We start from the raw sequence: 22,329 nt of genomic DNA, 5'->3' as shown, positions 1-22,329 counted from the left end.
GGAGCTTTTTAAAAGTGCTTTGCCATGACCATCATAAATGGTCACCTAATAACAATTACACTGTCGTTTTATAAATGTAACTTACTTTATATATTTATACTACATGTTTATAAGGTATATAGTTCCCCAAATCTAGCCTGTTTTCTGTTGAGATTCTCTGATGTGTAAGAAAAGAATCAGAGAAGAGGAGCAAGTGTTTTCTCAGTAAAAGCAGCTGTCCTCTTAGTAATATGAGTGTGGCTTCCTCATCCCTGGCTTCAAATATTCCATTTGTTCTTCTGACCTTCTGGTGACTTTTGAGAGAGCCTTGTTTATAAGGAATGTAATAAGCCTAGCTTATTCATGAAAAAAGCATTATTGTTTTCTATAGATTGAAAATAAATATATTACAGAAATATGAACAAGTGTTTACTCGATTTTTACCTAGAATTTTGAGGATTTTTTTCCTTATCAGTTTATTTTTGTAATAACTCCTATCCCCCATTGCCATGACTAGTATTGTTTACACCTGCTAACAGAAAGTAAGATAAAAAATTTAAACATGTCTTTATGTATTTTATAGAAGACACACTTACTGAATTTCAGATAGAAATCTCCTTTTCATTCTAAATTTATAAAGCATCTCAAAAACTTTTTTTTTTTCCTTACAGGGAAGAGCAAGAAGAGATGTCTGCAATTCGAGTGGGTTTTATCACGTATAACAAAGTTCTCCATTTCTTTAATGTGAAGAGTAATCTGGCCCAGCCTCAGATGATGGTGGTGACTGATGTTGGAGAAGTCTTTGTTCCTTTGTTGGATGGTTTCCTTGTCAACTATCAAGAATCTCAATCTGTGATTCATAAGTAAATATCAAGTGTATTATAATTTAAAAGTAAATCAGGTGTCTGTCTTTCATTGCACCATGTTTTGATTCAATCATACATTGTTTTATCATTAGCAAGGGGGTTTTAAGACATGGATTATTAAACTCTATCATTTATGTTAAGTCCGTCTTTTTAAAATATAGACCAGTATCTAAGAGAAAGAATTTTTTAAATACTCACATTCAACCCCTATCGGTTCTTCCTCTTTTTCTGGAAAGGTATTGCAAGGGAGATATTTCCTATATGTGGATGAATGTATTGATGATGGTCATAACTGAAGATATAGCCACTGTTCCAAGAATTTATGGTCTAAGAGATCAGTAATGCAGTGAATAGAAAAAATATCTACAAAGAGTGATTTTGTAAATGTTCCATTCAAATCATAGATTTTGGTGCCAAGCCATGCTAAGATATCATTTCCTAAGGAAAATTACCTATAGGTGTTGGTGTCAAATAAATACCATATGTGTTTAGGCTTGAAATGTCAGTGATTTAATGCTTGAAGTGTATTAAAATATGCTAAACATTTCAAACCTTTTGCTTACTCATGTCTTATAGTTTGTTGGACCAGATTCCAGACATGTTTGCAGACTCTAATGAAAATGAGACTGTCTTCGCTCCTGTCATCCAGGCTGGCATGGAAGCACTAAAGGTGAGAAGAATCCACTTCTGATTGCTAGTAAATACATTTTAAAAACAGAGAGACAAAAAGAAAGAAAGTTTCATTTATGAAAGAAAATACAGTCTTCATTAAAACACGTGGGTCACTAGAAGCTATTCCAAACTTCCACTCAAATCTCAGGAGGAAACGGCCAAAACCACAGATTGCTCCCAGCGTGTCCATTCCAGCACTGTTAGCATCTGAGCAACTCATTTTGCCAGGATTTCCAGTTTAGCTCCTCCCTCTGGCTTTTATATGAACTTTATATGGTCTATTTTAAAATTAGTCCAACAATATCAGATCTACCAGATTACCATATCACCCTCCACAGCCATGGAATTTTCAAACATGCCAGGCCAAGGTCTTGTGACAGTCAATGACAGAGATGTGAATGCTGATTGCCAGAAGTAGATGAGAGGTTGGCCATGTCTTCAGTTGGGAAGCTGAGCCCAAAATGACTCTGATCATTCTCATAGTAATGAAGACAGTAAACTGAAGAAGGCATAATGATTAAAAAGCACTCACTCTCGTGCCTGTAATCCCAGCACTTTGGGAGGCCGAGATAGGTGGACCCCTGAGGTTGAGAGTTCGAGACCAGCCTGACCAACATGGAGAAACCCTGTCTCTACTACAAATACAAAATTAGTCATGTGTGGTGGCACATGCCTGTAATCCCAGCTACTTGGGAGGCTGAGGTGGGAGAATCACTTGAACCCAGGAGGCGGAGGTTGTGGTGAGCCGAGATCGTACCACTGTACTCCACCCTGGGCAACAAGAGCGAAACTCCGTCTCAAAAAAAAAACAAAACCCTCACTCTAAATCATCATTATTACCTTAACACAAGAGTCAAACCACTTTGGCCATGACAGCTAGTTTCTAAAATTAATTTTAAAATGTTGTTATTAAAGCTAAATTTAAATTAACTTTTAAAATAAACTGCTTAGTAATAACAACAATAACAGCAACAACTGTATTACAGAACTGAGTTTATGAAACACTTCCCACATAATTTTTTATCTAAATGCATAACTTGGTTCTAAGACAGTGATTCTTGTTGGGTTTTTTTAATCTGCAAGAGTATTCATTTATGGGATCAAAGGCTATTGTGGATATCACTCAAAAAGTCTCAGAATATATGTTAATTTAACATAAAATTAATAACAAATATCATAAAGCAACTTGAAGATATTAGGGCTCACCTAACAGAAGCAAACAAATAATTGGTTGGTCTTCAAAAAGAAGGGAATTTGTTTTATTCCACGTTACTACAAACAAATATCTTCTGTTTCAGTTTGAAAGGATTATTTTTGTTATACATCACCATACAAGTCTTTCTACTCTAAGAAGTTAGGACTGGGAATAATATTACGTTCATGGATTTGTGTGTGAAAGGAAGGATGAGTAGATATTCATTAGCTAATATTTCACCAATTAAGAGAGCATAGTAAAGTAGAATTGTACAGCCCAGGCTGCCAGAGGATCTGAGGGTAGAGTCCCAGCTCAACCCCATATTTCATTTCTAAAAGGGAGCAATGCTGTCTTACAACAATGGTTTCCACACTGGCAGTCCACAAGAGGTCTAGACGCTGCTTGACAGCTTAAAAGGAAAAATGTATAAAGCAAATTGTGTACATGCATTCTATGTATCTGAAATTTGATACTAATTATGATACATTATGAAAAGCACTATGTTCTTTAATAGCCATGTTCTCCAAGGTTGCTTATGCAGTCCAACGACTGCAGCAATCAGTATAGTCAGCTATCAGCCAGTTTACTAGAGTCCAGCTCTTTTCAGCCGATGTGATGTTTCTTCGTATCTTTTGCATCTTATTTTTTGTTATATCTGTAATTTTATTGTGATAGTAATGTATATTTTTACCTTGACATTTAAAAATGAGAATAAACATATCTAAATATATAACAACTCATGATAACTTCATAAATACAAAGTTAATGAGTAGTATAATAGTGTTCTTACAAAGTAGAATGAACTATCTTTATAAAAGGTACATAACTCTTTTTAAATCGATAAGGAACTACCTTTACAAAGTGACACTGTTGGACGTAATGTCAGTGGCAGTTACTACCATCCCTGCTGGCAAAGTAAATATTGTTCTCCCCAGTGCCAGTTTCATGCAGAGGCTGCATGATGCTCCACTGCTATCCCTGCCCCGAGGCTGCTTACAGTGTGCTGGAAGAGATGTAACTCTGTCATACCATTGGTTATATTTTTTTAAATGGGGGTAGGAGAAGGGCAAAGAGTAACTTTGGAAAGCCCAGGACTGTGGCTGGTCAGCCAATTAACTCAGGATATTCTGCCCGGAAGACCAGAGATGAGAGTCTCATCCCCTGTGCACAGGGAGTAGAAATGGAAAGAACATAAAGTGAAAGCTTTCTTATTGTGTATTCAAGTGAAAACGCCTCAGAACTGTACTCCCCTATTTGAATTAAAGCTTTATTTTCTATCAGCTAGATGCCAAGTAAAATCTTTATATAATCAGGAGTAGTAAACTTCTTGAAGCAAACAGAGTAGACAAAAACTGTGCTAATTTGTCATGAAGATAAACAGCAACTGTTTGGAAAGTTCTTATGTGTCTTTTTAAAAAGTCCTTGAAATATCCAGCTAAAGGCTTCAGTGTACTCTTTTCTGTTGTAAATGCTTCCATATCCACAGCATCTTGTACTCATAGCACTTTTTTTCCCCACATAGTCTTCCAAAATCTGCATTTATTTCAAAATCTGACCTTCATAACTCAACTATACATGAATTGCTGCCATTGTCATTTAACTTGGCCAAAGAACAGTTTTCTGAGTTAGCTATTATTTCCACCATAAAGTTGGGGGTAAGATTTGGCCAAAAAAAAAAAAAAAAAAGAAGAAAAAAAAAATGGGAGGAAAATGACCTTTAGTGGTTATGTTTAAAATACATGACAAGTTGGGGGGAATTTATCTTTATCCATAATACATACTAAATGTGATTGCAGGGGAATGCATCACAAACAATGCTCCTTGCACAATGGTTTATGGAGCACCATAGAATGGAAAGTGGTAGTCTCAATGGGGGTTGGAGAAACACAAAATCAAGGTCCTTCCTTTTCAGGGAGCTCTTGATCTACAAGGGAAGACAGTAGAATACTTAAAGTTGTGATACAAGTGCCTTTAATTAATTCTCAAATAGTCTTTTCTATAAAGAAGAGCAGATGGAGATAATAAGCTCTGTGGAGGGTGTTAATAACATGTCTCTCAGAGGAAAGGGTGTCAGAGCTGAATTTCAAATTATGAGTTCTCCAAGCCAGCTTCTCTCAACCTGTTTTCTGCCATGGTAAGAATGATATGTGGCATTCATTAATTCTGTATGAGTCGCTCCTATAGGCAGAGTCAGGCTTTGGTGAAAACACAAATTTTTGTAGGGAATAAAACATTTAATACATAGGAGCTTTATCTTTTATTAATTTGCTACTTATAAAAGACTATATAATGGTGTGTTTATGAAATTATGGATCTAAAATTAACCATTTTATAAGAAAAATAAATAAATATGGCTTTTTTAAACAATATAGACCTTTTTTCCTAGTGGGCCCTGGTTTTTTTTTTTCCCTCAGAGTTTTACTATAGGTAATTTTTTTTTTTTTGACACAGAGTCTCATTCTATCACTCAGGCTGGAGTGCAGTGGCGCGATCTCAGCTCACTGCAACCTTCACCTCCCAGGTTCAAGCGATTCTCCTGCCTCAGCCTCCCAAGTAGCTGGGACTACAGATGTCCGCCCCATGCCCGGCTAATTTTTTGTATTTTTAGTAGAGACGGGGTTTCACTGTGTTAGTCAGGATGGTCTTGATCTCCTGACCTTGTGATCTGCCAGCCTGGGCCTCCCAAAGTGCTGGGATTACAGGCATGAGCCACCGTGCCCAGCCTACTGTAGGTAATATTAACAAGATAATTAAGTATGTTTAATTATGATTAATACCATGTACTAGATGATGTAATTATCCCAACAATATTTTGTATAGTTTAATGTATTGCCTGTGTCGTGGGATAACTGAGAATTAGAGAAGTTAAGTAATTTGTCCAGTGTCATTCAGATAATAAAATAGCTGATTCTGATCATGGCAGGTGGGACCCATGTTCTTTACTGCTATAGTATAAAATGGCAATATTAATATGAGCAGAGACTATCTAAATGAATATTATTTTTGACAGTGAATGCCTTACAGGAATTGGGCAGGCCAGGCAAGAAAAGTTGAGGAGAAGGTAAACTTGTTTAAAGCTTTATACCCTCTTTGATATTTGAATTTTTTAAAAAAGCATTTTTATAATAAAAAAAGCTACAGGCCTGGGCATGGTGGCTCATGCCTGTAATCCCAGCCCTTTGGGAGGCCGAGGTGGGCAGATCACCTGAGGTTGGGAGTTCAAGACCAGCCTGACCAACATAGAGAAACCCCATCCCTACTAAAAATACAAAATTAGCCGGGCCTGGTAGCACTTGTCTGTAATCCCAGTTTTTCGGGAGGCTGAGGCAGAAGAATCACTTGAACCCAGGAGGCAGAGCTTGTGGTGAGCCAAGATCACACCATTGCATTCCAGCCTGGGCAGCAAGAGTGAAACTTCATCTCAAACAAGCAAACAAAAGCTACAGAAATGATAAATTCACAATCATAGAATTTCAGAGTTTTCAACATGCTTAACATTTTATAATCAATATTATTGTAAATTTTACTCTGATTTGGTCATTGGAGCTTATGTGTTTTTACTGGCCAAAACCTTGCTAGTCTCTTTCTCCTATGCAATATATATACCTGTAGATTCGTACATGTGCTTCTTCATTTATCCTTATGTTCTTATTAATGTTGCATCTATCAGTAATTTTCAGTAAAAGATACATGCAACAATAAGATCAAAGCACACACATTTTTGCTCACTACTGGCCATAGCAGAGACAAGACAGCAGGCCCCAGGTTACACCCCTTCTCAGTGTGTCAGCTGGGTCTTCACCTCTCTGACCCACTCCACAGAGCTTAGAATGTCACTCACTGAGAGAGACATTGAGATTCTGACCTTGAATTCTGACCTTGAATTCTCTCTCTTTGTTATTAAGAGAGCTATTCACAAACCTAAGTACCTTATTATTAGTAGCACTTACTGCACATCTTGCAACTGTGCCTTTGCAAATAACAGCTGCAGGCAGAGAGCTGGAGAAGTGGATTCCAGGCCAAGGGAACAGAATGTGCACAGATATGGAGGTGTGTAAAGCATGTGGTGTATCCCAGGAAAGCAAGAAGCTTGTGTGGCTAAAACTTCCAGTGCAAGCAGATGTCAGGGGTAAGGACATGTTGGAAATAAGACTGGAAAGATAGATTGAGACTCAACTTCAAAGGGGCTTTAAAGCTATCATTTACTGGTTGTGTGACCTGGGGCAAATTGGATGAGTCTCAGTTTTCCTTTTCTTAAAATGCAAACAATAGTACCTGCTGAACAAGATTGTGGGTGTTAAAGAAAATATGTGTGAAGAGCCTGGCACAGAGCTGCATGCAGTAAATGTTTGGTAGCAGCTCATCTCACTGTTTCTCACCCTTCCTGCTCCCACCCAGATAAAGGACTGTGGACATTATCCTGTACTAGAAAGCCTTCAGGATTCTTTTCCCCCTTCCCCTTTTCCTTCTCCTTCCTTCCTTCCTTCCTTCCTTCCTTCCTTCCTTCCTTCCAGACAGGATCTTGCTCTGTCACCTAGGCTGGAGTGCAGTGGCACGATCATAGCTTACTGCAGCCCCAAACTGCTAGGCTTAAGCAATCTTCTCACCTCAGCCTCCTGAGTAGCTGAGACTACAAGAATGCACCACCATGCTCAGCTAATCTTTTTATTTTTGTAGAGACAAAAATAAAAATGTTTATTTTTATAAAATAAACTATGTTGCCTGGGCTGGTCTCAAACTCCTGGGTTCAAGCAGTCCTTCAGCATTGACCTCCCAAGGTGTTGGGATTACAAGCATGAGCTACTGTGCTCAGCTCTTCAGGATTCGTAAGGATAAAAGCCACATATCTGATCAGAGCCATTGTCTTCACTTCAGAGGCAGTGTTCTGGAGCAGTGTGCAGTGTGGTTTGGTGAAAGGCAGGGGTTGAAAGGACAATATATTGAATCATACTTAATTCCAGGAAATGTTGCTTAGTAGGTTACTTCTTAGCTCCTTAAATAAGATTTTAAATATTGATTCTTAATGCTGACTTGACTGTCATGGAGCTTGACTCTTCTTTTTGTTGCTTATATAATCTTGATCCCACACTTTTCCTTTTGGCATCCTGCCTCGTGGCTGGTTCCTGGTGTCTACTGTTGCCACACCACCACTACGTTCTCATGCATTCTTCCTCAAAATACCACTGTAGCTTTAATCCGTGTTTACTGAAGATTTGAAATAAGAGCTTCTCTTGCATCATCATCCTGGGATTTCTACCATCTACTTTACATTATGGGATTTACCTGGTCCTGAAAGACTATACTGTAGGCTAAATAAGAAAGTATTTCATTGTAACACATTATTTTAATAGTTTTCTTAAAGCGTCATGATACACAGACCTATCTTTAAATGTTGGCTTTCTTTCATTTACAAATTTTATGACTTTTGGCTTGTCCTCTCTCAGCTTCAGTTTTCTAATCTATAAAATAGAATAGTACCTGCCCAAGGACACAAAGGTTATTATGAGGGTTAAATTAAATGAATATAGTGCTTAGCTCATATTAGAAATATAAGCTCAATATAAGAAATAACTTATATTTTATTTTCTGATTCTCTTAAAATGTTCGTACTCAAGGCATTTTCTGTGGGTTTTTGGGTTTTTTTTTAGGCAGCAGACTGTCCTGGGAAGCTGTTCATCTTCCATTCTTCCTTGCCAACTGCTGAGGCACCAGGGAAGCTCAAAAACAGAGATGACAAAAAACTGGTTAATACAGACAAAGAGAAGGTACTTTGTAAACAGTTACTCTTTGAGTGTCCATATGTCAGTTATTAAGAGGGGTTAAAGAGGCAATGTGTTCTTCATGTAAGAAAAAAGGGGAGAAACTAAATCTCATAAATTAAGTTCACGGCATTGTATATTATAGGAATATTTTGGATTACAAACAACTTAAAATATTTTATATTTCTAGAAAAACCAATGTCTGAAATATGTAAATTAAAACAATGCCCCAGGCCGGGCACGATGGCTCATGCCTGTAATCCCAGCACTTTGGGAGGCCAAGGCGAGTGGATTACGAGGTCAGGAGTTCGAGACCATCCTGGCCAACATGGTGAAATCCCGTCTCTACTAAAAATACAAAAATTAGCCTGGCATGGTGGCGAGTGCCTGTAATCCCAGCTACTTGGGAGGCTGAGGCAGGAGAATCCCTTGAACCCATGAAGTGGAGGTTGCAGTGAGCCAAGATCGTGCCACTGCACTCCTAGCCTGGATGACAGAGTGAGACTCCATCTAAAAAAATAAAGGGGGCCGGGCGCGGTGGCTCAAGCCTGTAATCCCAGCACTTTGGGAGGCCGAGACGGGCGGATCACGAGGTCAGGAGATCGAGACCATCCTGGCTAACACAGTGAAACCCCGTCTCTACTAAAAAATACAAAAACTAGCCGGGTGAGGTGGCGGGCGCCTGTAGTCCCAGCTACTCAGGAGGCTGAGGCAGGAGAATGGCGTGAACCCGGGAGGCGGAGCTTGCAGTGAGCTGAGATCCGGCCACTGTACTCCAGCCTGGGTGACAGCAAGACTCCGTCTCAAAAAAATAAAAATAAAAAAAAAATAAAGGGTCCCAAACTTTTTCATGGATAATCAGCGTAAGAGAGACTGAATGATGAGACTATTATAGAAATGGAGGAAGTGGGGGAAACAGCAGATTGAAGATAAAGGGTGGAAGAAGAATCTAGACTCTACCATCTGACCATACCCTTTGGAGGCAGAGGCCTGAGGCATGAAGCACAGGTGTGGGGATCTCAAAATATGCCTTCACCTAAAACCTCTGACAGTGTAGGGGAACGTCTGTGGGAAGGATAAGGCTATGGATCTAGGGACCCAGCTAGTGCTTGCATGACTACACACAAGTTGCCTCATCTAAGTCTGTAAAGTAAGGGCTGCAGTATCAGCTCCATTAGGATTGATGGAGTATCAAATAAAATTGAACACACAATTCTTTCACACAGCATGGACCTGGCACAGACTGGGTGCTCAGCAGGTGGCCACTGCACTGATGGTGACCACGGTGTGTTTCTTCAGCCCAGTTCACTTAATGGGAAAATGTCTATTTCTCCATTTTGAAAATTCAATAAGAATTCAATAGAAATTTAAAATTTAAACCAAAAACATTTTGTAATTTTTATGTTTTTTTTTTTTTTTTGCATCTTTTTTCCAGATACTTTTCCAGCCCCAAACAAATGTCTATGACTCATTGGCCAAGGACTGCGTGGCTCACGGCTGCTCTGTGACACTCTTCCTCTTTCCTAGTCAGTATGTGGATGTGGCCTCACTGGGGCTGGTTCCTCAGCTCACTGGAGGAACCCTTTATAAATATAACAATTTCCAGGTAAATGCCAGCAATTTGTTCACCTTGGTCTTGTACTCCCATTTTAATTTTAGTTGTTTAGATTATGGATTTAAAAAGCTGTGTTCCCTGATAGATGACACATATAAATTCAAGAGCAGATGGAAAACAAGGTATACTGTTGGTCCTTCTTATCAGGAGAGTTCTGTGTCTTGGCTTCAACCAACCTTGGATCAAAAATACTCAGAACAAAATATTGCATTATACGGAATATGTACAGACTTTTTTCTTGTCATTATCCCCTGTAGTATAACAATTATTTACATAACATTCACATTGTATTGGGTATTATAAGTAATGTAAACTGAGCGCAGTGGCCCAATGCCTGTAATCCCAGTGCTTTGAGAGAGTGAGGTGGGAAGATCACGTGAGGCCAGGAGTTCAAAATCAGCTTGGGCTATATATATAGCAAGACCCTGTCTCTACAAAAAATTTAAAAATAACTAATCTAGAGGTGATTAAAGGGATATGTAAAGTATGTGTAGGTTATATGCAAATATGCCATTTTATGTCAGGGACTTAAGCATCTGGTAGATTTTGGTATCTGTGGGAGGTTCTGGAACCAGTCCCCCACAGATAACGAGAGACGACTGTGTGTGTGTGTGTGTGTGTGTGTGTGTGTGTGTGTGTATATATGAACCATATATATTTATGGTTCAGCAATTCCATACTTCCTAAGTGTTTGGTGATAGAATGAGCTCATTCATCCTCAGAGTTAAATATCAATATGAGCTTTCATAATGGGGAAAATATATTTTATGTAAAATATACTTAAGATAATATTTTTAAAAGTGACTGCATATTTGTTTTAAATTATTGGGATTTTAGGGATCAATTCTTTACACTTCTCTTTTCCAAGCCTGAATTGAGAGAGAGATTCAATAGACAATCAAAATGTCAGCACTATAATGGACCTGAGTCTGCAGGCAAGTGGGCTTGCTGATTCACTCCTGAATTTGACAAACTTATACACCCAGGCACACAGTGGGCACAATTTGAGTTTCTCCTGTGGATCCGTGTGCCTTGAAAACATACTGTATTGAGGGACAGAAAATATGTGCCTCCTGCAGGCAAACTGCCTTCCTATGAAGAGGACCCAGAAGAGGCTCAGCTGTGCCCACTCAGTTCCTTTTCCCAAACTTATTAATCAGATGAATCACTCCCCCTCACCTAAGGAGAAGGGGTCAGGGGTGTGCCTCTAATGTGTGTGGCTGGGCAGACATGGAGGCATGGACTGGGAAGGTGTGTTCTCCAACATAAATGACAAATGTTAGTCATCTATTTTTATTAATCATCAATAAAATTATTAATAGAGACTAGTTACATATTTATATTATAAACTAAGGGACTTGATAAGACCAAAGATTATAAATGAAATGAAATTGAAAAAGCTTTAACAACTCTTTCTAAGACTTTTGGATAAAAGTATGTTTTTTCAGGCACACTCTAGAAAATAAACTCTTCATAATCATACAGAATTCTAACCCTTACTCATTCTACCCACATTCTGGCTATTGGGGTACATGAAGCCTATCGTGCTGATCAATTTTAGCTCCTTTTCCAGCTAGGGGGATAAATTTCATAGCTTTTTCTTCCCACTTTTCCAAAAAGGACTTGATCATCTTCCATTCCTGGCATATGTGAATTGTACTGGGGTTCTTGCTAGGTTGTTTGCTATGTACTGGTGTGATCATCTACATGGCAGTGACTTGGCTTCAAAGAGCAGCCTACCAAGTGATGTGTAGGCAGGGAGTGCTCTGCAGTGTAATCATCCAGGCTTATTACTTTTTTTTTTCCCCTATTTCTTTAAGTTTTTGAGTTACGTGCCAACTCCATGTAGTTTCTGATATAAGAAGGAATATTTACTTGCACCTCAATATATTCATAATTATTACTGATTCCTTCAATGTTACTAAAAAAGAAATGTTATAATCCAGCAGAGGAAAAGCCTATAAGATGTAAACAGGCAGTAAAATGTTTTATAATAAAAGAGTGTTAATGTTGCCTATGCTGCTATTCAGTTGTTTGTATTTACTCCAATTGTTGCAAAACTGAATCCTACCATAGCATCTTTTTCTCATCTTCAACAACACAAATTTTAATAGTCTTTTTCATTCAATAACATTATAAGATAAAAATGATGATCAAGAACTGTGCAGGCAGCACCCAGTTGTATGTAAGCAACTACAGGGGTTATTATAAAGATTGTGTCTGTAATCTCCCTCTTTCCTTTCCTCCTTCATTCCCTTCGTGTTTGGGACTGGGGGGAAGGGACGAGATGCATGTGTCAGTGTCAAATAGTAGTGAGAATTTCCTAAAGAGCTTCACTGACAAGGTCAGATGAGAAGCTTTAGAAGCTCAGCTAATTTGTTTACTCTCTTGGGTGACCTCTGAGCTCAGTATTGTGCACATGTGCATATTATATAAATGTTGCTTAGTTGTGGAATGTGGACAGTTTTCAGAAATATGGTGATTGTAGAGTAGTTAACAGGGCTAGGAGAAAGGGTTTCTACTTTTCCTGACGTAGGTTCACAAAGCTCTGAATGTGGTCAGAGTTTTAAAAAGCCCCAATTGCAAGGCCTTTCCCCAGCCTCATTAAACGAGCATTATACATTGGATCTTAACCTTGTCTCTAACCCTAAGCCACTGAGTGGATCACTTATGCTCTCTTAATTTTCCCATTTGCAATTAATAACCGATTTTCTTATCCAGATGTTAAAATGAAAGAAAATAATAGATGAGATTGTAGTTTCAGAAGTTAAGAAACACTCTCCAAAGATGCTATATTTTCTTTAACCAAAGAAGCATATGATATATACAAAAATATGCCAAATCAGGATTTTAAAAATACTTATTTTAACTCAGGATTAAAATGAGAACTGTTATTTTAAGTATTTTACTGCCATCTGGTGGACATTGATCAGACTTTATTTTTTAGATGCACTTGGACAGACAACAATTTTTGAACGACCTCAGAAATGATATTGAAAAGAAAATAGGCTTTGATGCTATTATGAGGGTTCGTACCAGCACAGGTAATTATCATTTATACAATTCTTCAAGTCTCTCTTGTATAATTGTTTCTTTTTCAAATTAATAACAGGCCAACAAAGAAAATAACAGTAAAATAAAGAGAAACAAAATTTCCCTTTTTCCCGTTTTAGGTTTCAGAGCCACTGATTTCTTTGGTGGAATCTTGATGAACAACACCACCGATGTAGAAATGGCTGCCATCGATTGTGACAAGGCAGTGACCGTGGAGTTCAAGCACGATGACAAACTCAGTGAAGACACTGGAGCCTTAATCCAGGTGACTAAGAGTTTATTCCCATCTTTCGTTTTTTAGTTTGTTGTCAACAGTGATCAGTGGGGAGACTAAAATACCATCAAATGTGTTAGTCTCTTCATAAAAAACTCAGCTGTCTTTCTCCAAAGTCAAAAGTCAGTAGATTAAAGCACTCAGTTGTGAGGATTCTCCATACTCATTCATATTTGCTACTTACATGAAGTGACAATTATGTGTCATTGCATGCAAGTCCAGCAAACTTGTGGTAAGTATCACAGGCATTAACAAACTGACTTCCAACAGGATTCATTTCTGTTAGCCTTCAGCACCTATTTACGTCTACCATATGTATATTAATTTGCTAGGGCTTCTATAGAGTGAGCAGCGTAAACAACAGAGATTTATTTTCTCACAGTTCTGGAGGCTGGAATTCCAAGATCAAGGTTTCTGAGGGCTTAGAGGGAAGGATCTATTCCAGGCCCCTGTCCTTGGTTTGTAGATGGTTTTCTTCTCCCTGTGTCTTCACATCATCTTCCCTCTGTTACATGTCTATATCCAAAGTTTTTCCTCTTTGAGGACACCAGTCATAATGAATTAGGGTGCACTCTAATGAACTCGTTTTAATTAATTTACTACTTTAAAGACCTCATCTCCAAATACTTAGATACTAGGGGGTTAGGACATTTGAGGAGCCACAGTTCAGCCCATAATACCATGTTAAGCACATTGTCATAGTATAAGCAAGTGGAATAGGATTTGGCTTTGTTTAAAGTGAAACTAACTAGAAGCCATGGAGACTTTGAATTAAAACAAGAAAAACTATGACCATGAGATATACACGGTCATAGTTTTCAAACATTAGCATCATCTTTAAAGGATGAAGAGAGGCTGGCATTAGGTTGAGGAAGAACTTTTAATTAAAGTATTTTTTAATCACAGATATTTGGGGAAGTGCTTCTATCTATGCATTCTTCAAATGTATATCATCAGCATAAGATCTAAGTCCATTGTGAAAGCTAGTTGTATGTTTTTAAGACAGTGAGCCTTGAGCCTCTGAGCACCTGGAGGTATTGTTTCGGGACCTGGATCTCTGGTAATAAAACATGAGCTACGAAAAATGCAGACTAGTTGTAGAAATGTGAATACATATGTATATGTGAATCACTCAACAATTTAAACCAGTGAAGTGCTACATTGAAATCCAGCAAATGAGTGGATCATTATTCTCTCATACTTCCTGTTGTTCATTCTTTATCAATAATAGAAAAAAAAAACTGTGGGAAAATAGTTAGAGGTCTTTTATCTATCTGTACACAGTGTTTTGTAAATGCAAATAAGATCAAGCTAGCTTGGGTGGATATGTTAATCAGAAAAACATGTGACCTCAATGTTGCTTCTACAGTGTGCTGTGCTTTACACAACAATCAGTGGTCAAAGAAGACTTCGGATTCACAATCTTGGCTTAAACTGCAGCTCCCAGCTAGCTGATCTTTATAAGAGCTGTGAGACAGATGCTGTTATCAACTTCTTTGCCAAGTCAGGTAACATTGCCAATCCTGAGGTTCAGTAAACCTTGCTTAGTAAATCAGTCAAGATATGTCAGTAGCTGAAAAGCACTGTAGTTTTGCAAACTTTTGGTGAGTAAATTCAGAACTAATAAAAGCAAAGGTTGAGAGAGAATAGTCAACATTCCTAACTCTAAATTAATAAGTGAGATAACTCAGTTCAGGGCCAGGCTATACAGACTTACTTAAAGTTAACTCGTAGAGTGGCAGTCTGAGTTGAAATTTAGGAATATTATGCTTAGACCCTTATTATGGTATGTGATCATGCCATCTGACACATTGGGTTAATGGACGGAGACCATCTCTAATGTTAGACTCAACTTGCTTATCCATACCGTGATAACTATGAAATAGAATGGGCCCAAGGTGGAATTTTCTTTGGCTTTCCTTGAGAAATTCTACACTAAGGTTTGGAAAACATGGCAATCCAGCCTGTAAGAATTCAGGACATCAAAAAACAACTAACTGGCCTGTCTTTTTTTTCTGTGTGTACAATTCTAATATTCTGAAGATAAATCTGGCCAATATAACCTTTTGCTATACGTAGACCAGTGTTCTCCATTAGTTAGATCATCATATTTAGTCAAGAGGAGACCATTAGCAAATGACTTGAACAGTTTTAAATGCTATTATTCTTGCTGGGTGGTCTGAAGATAATAGCAACTTGTTTTTTTTTATTTGATTATTTGAAGAGATCAGTGTCTGAGCTAAAACTCGTGTCCTTTTCATTGTTTTGTGCACATAGCTTTTAAAGCAGTTCTCCACCAGCCTTTGAAGGTCATCCGGGAAATTCTAGTTAATCAGACTGCCCATATGTTGGCATGTTACCGGAAGAACTGTGCGAGTCCTTCTGCAGCAAGCCAGGTGAGCACCTATTGTACATAGCTGTTAAAGTGTTACAAACGACTACTCATTTCTTCAGCACGTAGCTATTGAAGGCTTATGATGTTGCAGGCACTTCGATGCTGTTATAGTAAACTGTGTATCTGAGAAGATTAAGAATGCACTTTGGGGGGCTGTGGGGTTTGTTTTAATAGCCAACATTTAAAAATTTGAACAAAAAAAATGGATGTACATATTTAGTTGACAGTCACTACGGTATGTATAAACAAAAGAATGTTATATGTAAGAAGTGTCCTAATATAAACAGGATTCTCTTTTGTATCCAGAGATGGGTATTTTGTTATGAAATGTGTATGCTTAAATGTATTTTAGGCATATTGACATGAACTGATGGCAGTAATAACATATTTTATAAACAAATATAATTTATAAATATAAATACTGGAATTCTTTACATTTAAAAGTTATTAATAAGTGTGAAGAGTTTTCAAAGAATTGATTCCATCATTTAGTAATTTGAAATTTTAGAAGATTATTTGAATAAACCTCATGTAGTCTCTCTCCTACAAAAGGAAAAGCAGAACCTCAAGTCCACATTTATTTTTGCATTTGCTCTCTCGTTCACATTCTTCTCTATGTCAATAAAAGTTAGATGGCATTTTTATAGCTGTGTATCAAATATGTGAATATAGACTTTCAACTAAAACAGCAACAGATGGGAAAATTTTCTAGTTCATTCATTGTCAAAAGTGAGTGCTGAGAGGACATCGGAAGCCCCACCTAAAAGAAAATCCTCAGCAGAAAAGAATACAGATAAATTCTGGGCCCAAAAGCGCAATCTGGGCAAAGAAGGAAAACAAAACAAACACATTTACCAGATGGACTTTTCATAAAAGTTCCTTTCCACGCTGTCCAAAGTGATTGAATTAGTCATCCATTCTTTTATCTCCTGTATTGATAATCATATAAGCAACTCTATATGAGTATTCAGTCTTCTTTATTATTCCGAAGATTTGCCATTTTAGTCAACTCAGATATCAGTACTATTTCATAGCATGCTTGTTCAAGTTACCTCAAAACCCACCAGGTACACCTGGAGTCTAGCCAGAAGGTAGTCCAATCATGAGCACTGTAAACATTGACCTCATTTTACTGTTTGTCTTAGAGCTACGGAAACATGATTCTGTTTCTGGAGTATCTCACACTTCAGGAGCATTAGTTGAAGCAGTGCAGATACAGTTAGTGTCCTCTCTGGACATTCATTTGTTAACTTTGAAACAACTGGATTCAAAGACTTTAAGTTAAAAACAAACTTATTGCCTATTTATGGAAGAAAATAAAACCTGTCATTTTATTCTGGTTTAAAAGTTAAAAGCATTGTCTTTACCACTGGATAACCTGTTTGCAAAATTAAAGTATTTCTGGAGTAAAAACATTATGATGTTAAATTTTCTCTGAATAAGTCGATAGAGATTATTCCTGTTCTTATAATAAAGTGTTTCCATTAGCACTTTTCAAGTGTGCCTTTCAACCAATGGTATGTTTTAAAAAAATAATGTAACTTAAGTACCTTATGATTAACCATCATGGAGTCTAGAAAATGTGGAGATTCTAAAATAGTATTGTCTGAAAACATAGAATAGTTGGACTTAATGTTCTGTTCAGAAAATCTAACTGTAAACTTGGTACTTTCCTACAGTTCACTTGTGAAAAATAGTATCTATGAAGATGGAGAGATTACTAAAGGAATTCCAGTATTTTACCATACAGCCCAAAGTTTCCTTGACCCAAGCAAGACCATCAAGGAGCTATTTGGATTATGTGATACTGGACCTCAGTAGAACTACTTTTACTGAATTGCTGGAGCCAAAACTAGGCTGCAGCAAGAGAAGGCAATTAGGGTACAAAATCTAAGGAAACTGTCACTCTGAGGATCATATGATAGATGCTGGGTTAAGACATATGGCTGGGCATGGTGGCTGATGCCTGTAATCCCAACCCTTTGAGAGGCCAAGGCAGGTGGATCACTTGAGGTCAGGAGTTCAAGACCCGCCTGGGCAACATGGTGAAACCCCGCATCTACTAAAACTACAAAAAATTAGCTCGGCATGGTGGCGCGGACCTCTAATCCCAGCTACTCAGGAGACTGTGGCAGGGGAATAGCTTGAACCCAGGAGGCGGACATTGCAGTGAGCCGAGATCATGCCACTCCACTCCAGCCTGGGCAAAAAAAAAAAAAAAAAAAAAAAAAAAAAAAAAAAAAAAGGACATATAACTAGAAACTAGAAACAAGATAAATTAGGCTGGGTGCAGTGGCTCATACCTGTAATCCCAGCACTTTGGGAGGCCAAGACAGGAGGATTGCTTGAGGCCAGCAGTTGAAGGCCAGCCTGGGCAACATATCAAAACCTCCACCTCTACTAAAAATAAAAACTTATCCAGGTGTAGTGGTACATGCCTATAATCCCAGCCACTCAGGAGGCTGAGGCAAGAGGATCCCTGGAGCCCAGGAGCTCGAGGATGCAGCAAGGTATGATTGTGCCACCATACTCTAGCCTGGATGACAAAGTGAGACCCTGTATCTTTGAAAAACAAACAAACAAAAAGCAAACTTTAAGGCTTATAAGGCTTACATAAGCAATGTAGATTCTTTTTATTAAATCTAATAGCTCACTGTTCTGAGCTTAAATATATTAATATCATATGGGAGTGCATTGATTTCAAAAGGCAAGTCAAATGACCTTAACTGCAAAATAAGCTTTTCAAAAACAAAACAAAACAAAAAAAACCTCATTACCACTTCTGTCACTTCAAAACCTAAAGAAGAAAAGAATTTTCCAAATTCAAGCAAGCTCAACTTACATGAATTACTGCTCCCACCTCACTCTCATACCTTACTCCCAAAGAATAATTTAGTTATTTATGGAGGGGGTCAGTGGGGTAGGGAGATTTTATAGTGGTAATCCGTGGTCACATTTTCTTCCTCACCTCTAAAACATTGAATAAGACTGTCTTCTTGTTTTCTTTCATTCTTTAACTCCATTTTTTTTTTTTGTTTTCATGATTAGATTTTCCTTCTCATTTACCACCTGTTTTTCTTCCCTCTGCCTCCTACAGTCCAACCTCCTCTGATTAGACTTTTTAGTCATAGTAGTGTCATTGTGGGCCAACCTCACCCCTTTGTGGTATTTAGGATCACAGATTTCTGAACTCATTTAATATGACCTCATTAATTAGAAGCAACCAGTGAAATTTCAATCTGATATTTTAAAACCAAACAGACATGCTTTATACAGGAATCTAAGAACATTCTTGACCCTTGATCTTTTTTTTTTTTTTTTGAGATGGAATCTCGCTCTGTCGCCCAGGCTGGAGTGCAGTGGCCGGATCTCAGCTCACTGCAAGCTCCACCTCCCGGGTTTACGCCATTCTCCGGCCTCAGCCTCCCGAGTAGCTGGGACTGCAGGCGCCCGCCACCTCACCCGGCTAGTTTTCTGCACCATGTTAGCCAGGATGGTCTCAATCTCCTGACCTCGTGATCCGCCCGTCTCTGCCTCCCAAAGTGCTGGGATTACAGGCTTGAGCCACCGCGCCCAGCCAACCCTTGATCTTTATAACATGTAAAATGCCTAACTAGCAACTAGATCAGAAATAGCATCGGGGCCACATGGCTCTGGAATATGACCATGATCTGGTTCCTACATCTTTTTATCATAGTTTTCCTTGGCTGAGAAAGTAATCCAGTACCAAATGTTGTTAAGTGAAGATATATTATGCTAGAGAAAAAATTAGAAGAAGAGAGTGTTCTACTTTTAAGAATAAACATACATTTAACTGTCTTGGTTCTTTGAAAGGAGATTAGAAGTCAATAGGGGAAACAAACTGCAAAGAAGAATCATTCTGATATATGTCTGCCTGAGCCAGTTAGAAAGTTCTATCCCACACATTCCTTACTTAGTACATCAGGAGAAGACACTTATGATATAAATTTAAGTTGCAGAATAAATTCTAACAGAGCCCTCAGGGACATTTTCTTTTCAGTGTGGATTCTGATAACTGTATATCCATTTTAATCATTAAGATAGAAAGCTAAGCCAGGGATGGTGGTTCATGCCTGTAATCCCAGCAGTTTGGGAGGCTGAGGTGGGCGGATTGCTTGAGATCAGGAGTTCGAGACCAGCCTGGCCAACATGGCGAAATCCCATCTCTACTAAATAAACAAAAGTTAGCCAGGGGTGGTGGTGCATGCCTGTAATCCCAGCTACTCAGGAGGCTGAGGCAGGAGAATCACTTGAACTTAGGAGGCGAGGTTGCAGTGAGCCAAGATTGTGCCGCTGCACTCCAGCCTGGGTGACAGAGTGAGACTCCATCTCAAAAAATAAAAATAAAAAGAGAAAGCTAAAAAGAAACCATTTGGTTATAGATCAGATATTTCGTTTATCTGTTTGCAAGTTATTATTATCTCGTATGTATAATTTTTCTTTTGGATATGTCCTTGTTCACTGACCTGTGCTATTAAGTGGAAGGAAGTGACACTCAGATCAATCAAACTTGATTATTAGCTATTCTTACAATATTGATTAAGGATAAAGTTAAACAATGTAGGACATTATCAGGACATTATCTATAATTTCTTAAATCATCAGGTTGTGTTCCTAGAATTGCTGCATTGTGTTAGGTTGTAGTATCTCACAAGGGCATATACTTTGGAGCAGTTAGAATGAGGTCATGTGAGCCAAAGTGAGGATGGAGAGAAGGTACAGGTAGCTTATGAAGGTGGAATTAAAAGGATTTGTTTATTAATTGAGGGTAAAGAAATAAATGAATGAGGGTTCATCTGGAAGTTCTACACTGAATAGGAAACATGGGAGGAAGAACATGTTTGTGGAATTGTAGGAGTTTGATTTTGCAGGTTATAATTCGGTAGTGACATATCTAAATGCATGAAGCATTTCCTTTTTTAATCTATAATACTGCAATCTCTTTATTATGTTTTATGTATTTATGTGTCTATCCCCAGCGAACTTCAGGCATCTTACAACATGGACTATGCCTTATTCCTTTTTATATCCTTGACATTTTGTACAGAACCTATGACACAATGGCATTTACTATTTGTTTGATGAGTTTAAGATGCATAGAAAGCATAAAGGAAGAGATATCCTGTGGGCAGTTAGAAATGCTATTCTTGGCCGGGCGCGGTGGCTCAAGCCTGTAATCCCAGCACTTTGGGAGGCCGAGACGGGTGGATCACGAGGTCAGCAGATCGAGACCATCCTGGCTAACATGGTGAAACCCCATCTCTACTAAAAAATACAAAAAAAAACTAGCCGGGCGAGATGGCGGGCGCCTGTAGTCCCAGCTACTTGGGAGGCTGAGGCAGGAGAATGGCGTAAACCCGGGAGGCGGAGCTTGCAGTGAGCTGAGATCCGGCCACTGCACTCCAGCCTGGGCGGCAGAGCGAGACTCCGCCTCAAAAAAAAAAAAAAAAAAAAAAAAAAGAAATGCTATTCTTGAAGTGGAAACATACGTTAGGAAATAACTTTTTAAAAAATTTTATTAAACATATGTATACATCTAAACATACATATATATGGTACATCCTATGTGCTAGGCACTATTGTGCTTTATAGATCATTTAATTCACATAACTCAATTATCATGAAGTAGATATACTATTCCATATTCAGCTAAAAAAAAAAAAAAAAACTGAGAAAAAGACAGGGTAAGTAATTTGCTCAGGGTCTCACACCTGCTAAAAGACAGAGCTGGGACTGCATCCTAAGCAGTGAGTGGGTAGTGCTGATAACACCTACACCAGGCTGCTGCAGCACTAGATAAAATAAAAAACAACTGCTGCTCTTTGAATGCCCACTCTCTGCCAGTTACTGTGTGCTCTAGGTGCTTTACATGGTTTACCAGTTAATCCTTACATCCTTACAAGTTCAAAAGCAAATGATGTTTCAGTCTTACAGATGAAGCTCAGGGGATTGTTCTCAGTAAAGATCAAGCATATGAAACAAAAAATTGTCTTTTTCAGCTTATTCTACCAGATTCCATGAAAGTATTGCCAGTGTACATGAATTGCTTGTTGAAAAACTCTGTGCTACTCAGCAGACCAGAGATCTCAACCGATGAACGAGCATACCAGAGACAGCTGGTCATGACCATGGGTGTGGCTGACTCTCAGCTTTTCTTCTACCCACAACTTCTGCCCATAGTAAGCATGCTGGGGTGGTGCATTTCCTAGAGGAGGCTAGAAGGGAATCATATTTTGTGCTTTCCCATATGTTATATCTGAAACATGTTGTTCTTAAGAGGAAAGTTAAAGTCACAAATGCCTTCAAAATATATGGTGTGGGATTTCGAGCAGGGGCTCTTTCTGCAAGTTGCTTATGTGCATCAGTATGTGCTCATTATGGTGAGGGGAGGGAATCTGAGGGGTTCTGCATTCCCTTCAGTCTGTTTTCAGCACAGAAGTTAGGGCATCCTGTTAAAATAATTATCAGCTCTGGCCGGGTGCAGTGGCTCATGTCCGTA

At 38.4% G+C, this 22,329-nt stretch overlaps 1 protein-coding gene across 4 annotated transcripts in view; it reads left to right on the top strand.

The window, feature by feature from the left end:
* Positions 1-22,329, top strand: part of SEC24D (SEC24 homolog D, COPII coat complex component) — a 117,402-nt gene that overhangs the window by 85,339 nt on the left and 9,734 nt on the right. For all 4 annotated transcript variants that reach the window (XM_033215113.1, XM_033215116.1, XM_033215115.1 and 1 more), the window contains exons 12-20: positions 651-842; positions 1,422-1,515; positions 8,361-8,477; positions 9,907-10,077; positions 13,034-13,130; positions 13,260-13,405; positions 14,784-14,922; positions 15,692-15,810; positions 21,830-22,009. In XM_033215113.1, the coding sequence (XP_033071004.1) occupies positions 651-842; positions 1,422-1,515; positions 8,361-8,477; positions 9,907-10,077; positions 13,034-13,130; positions 13,260-13,405; positions 14,784-14,922; positions 15,692-15,810; positions 21,830-22,009 (1,255 nt within the window). The remainder of the gene's footprint in view (positions 1-650; positions 843-1,421; positions 1,516-8,360; positions 8,478-9,906; positions 10,078-13,033; positions 13,131-13,259; positions 13,406-14,783; positions 14,923-15,691; positions 15,811-21,829; positions 22,010-22,329) is intronic.

Source organism: Trachypithecus francoisi, unplaced genomic scaffold (genome assembly GCF_009764315.1).
Source record: "Trachypithecus francoisi isolate TF-2019V2 unplaced genomic scaffold, Tfra_2.0 Lachesis_group1, whole genome shotgun sequence".
NCBI classification, from domain to species: domain Eukaryota; kingdom Metazoa; phylum Chordata; class Mammalia; order Primates; family Cercopithecidae; genus Trachypithecus; species Trachypithecus francoisi.
The sequence above is the reverse complement of the archived record's forward strand: the minus strand, read 5'-3'. Positions and strand labels throughout refer to the sequence as shown.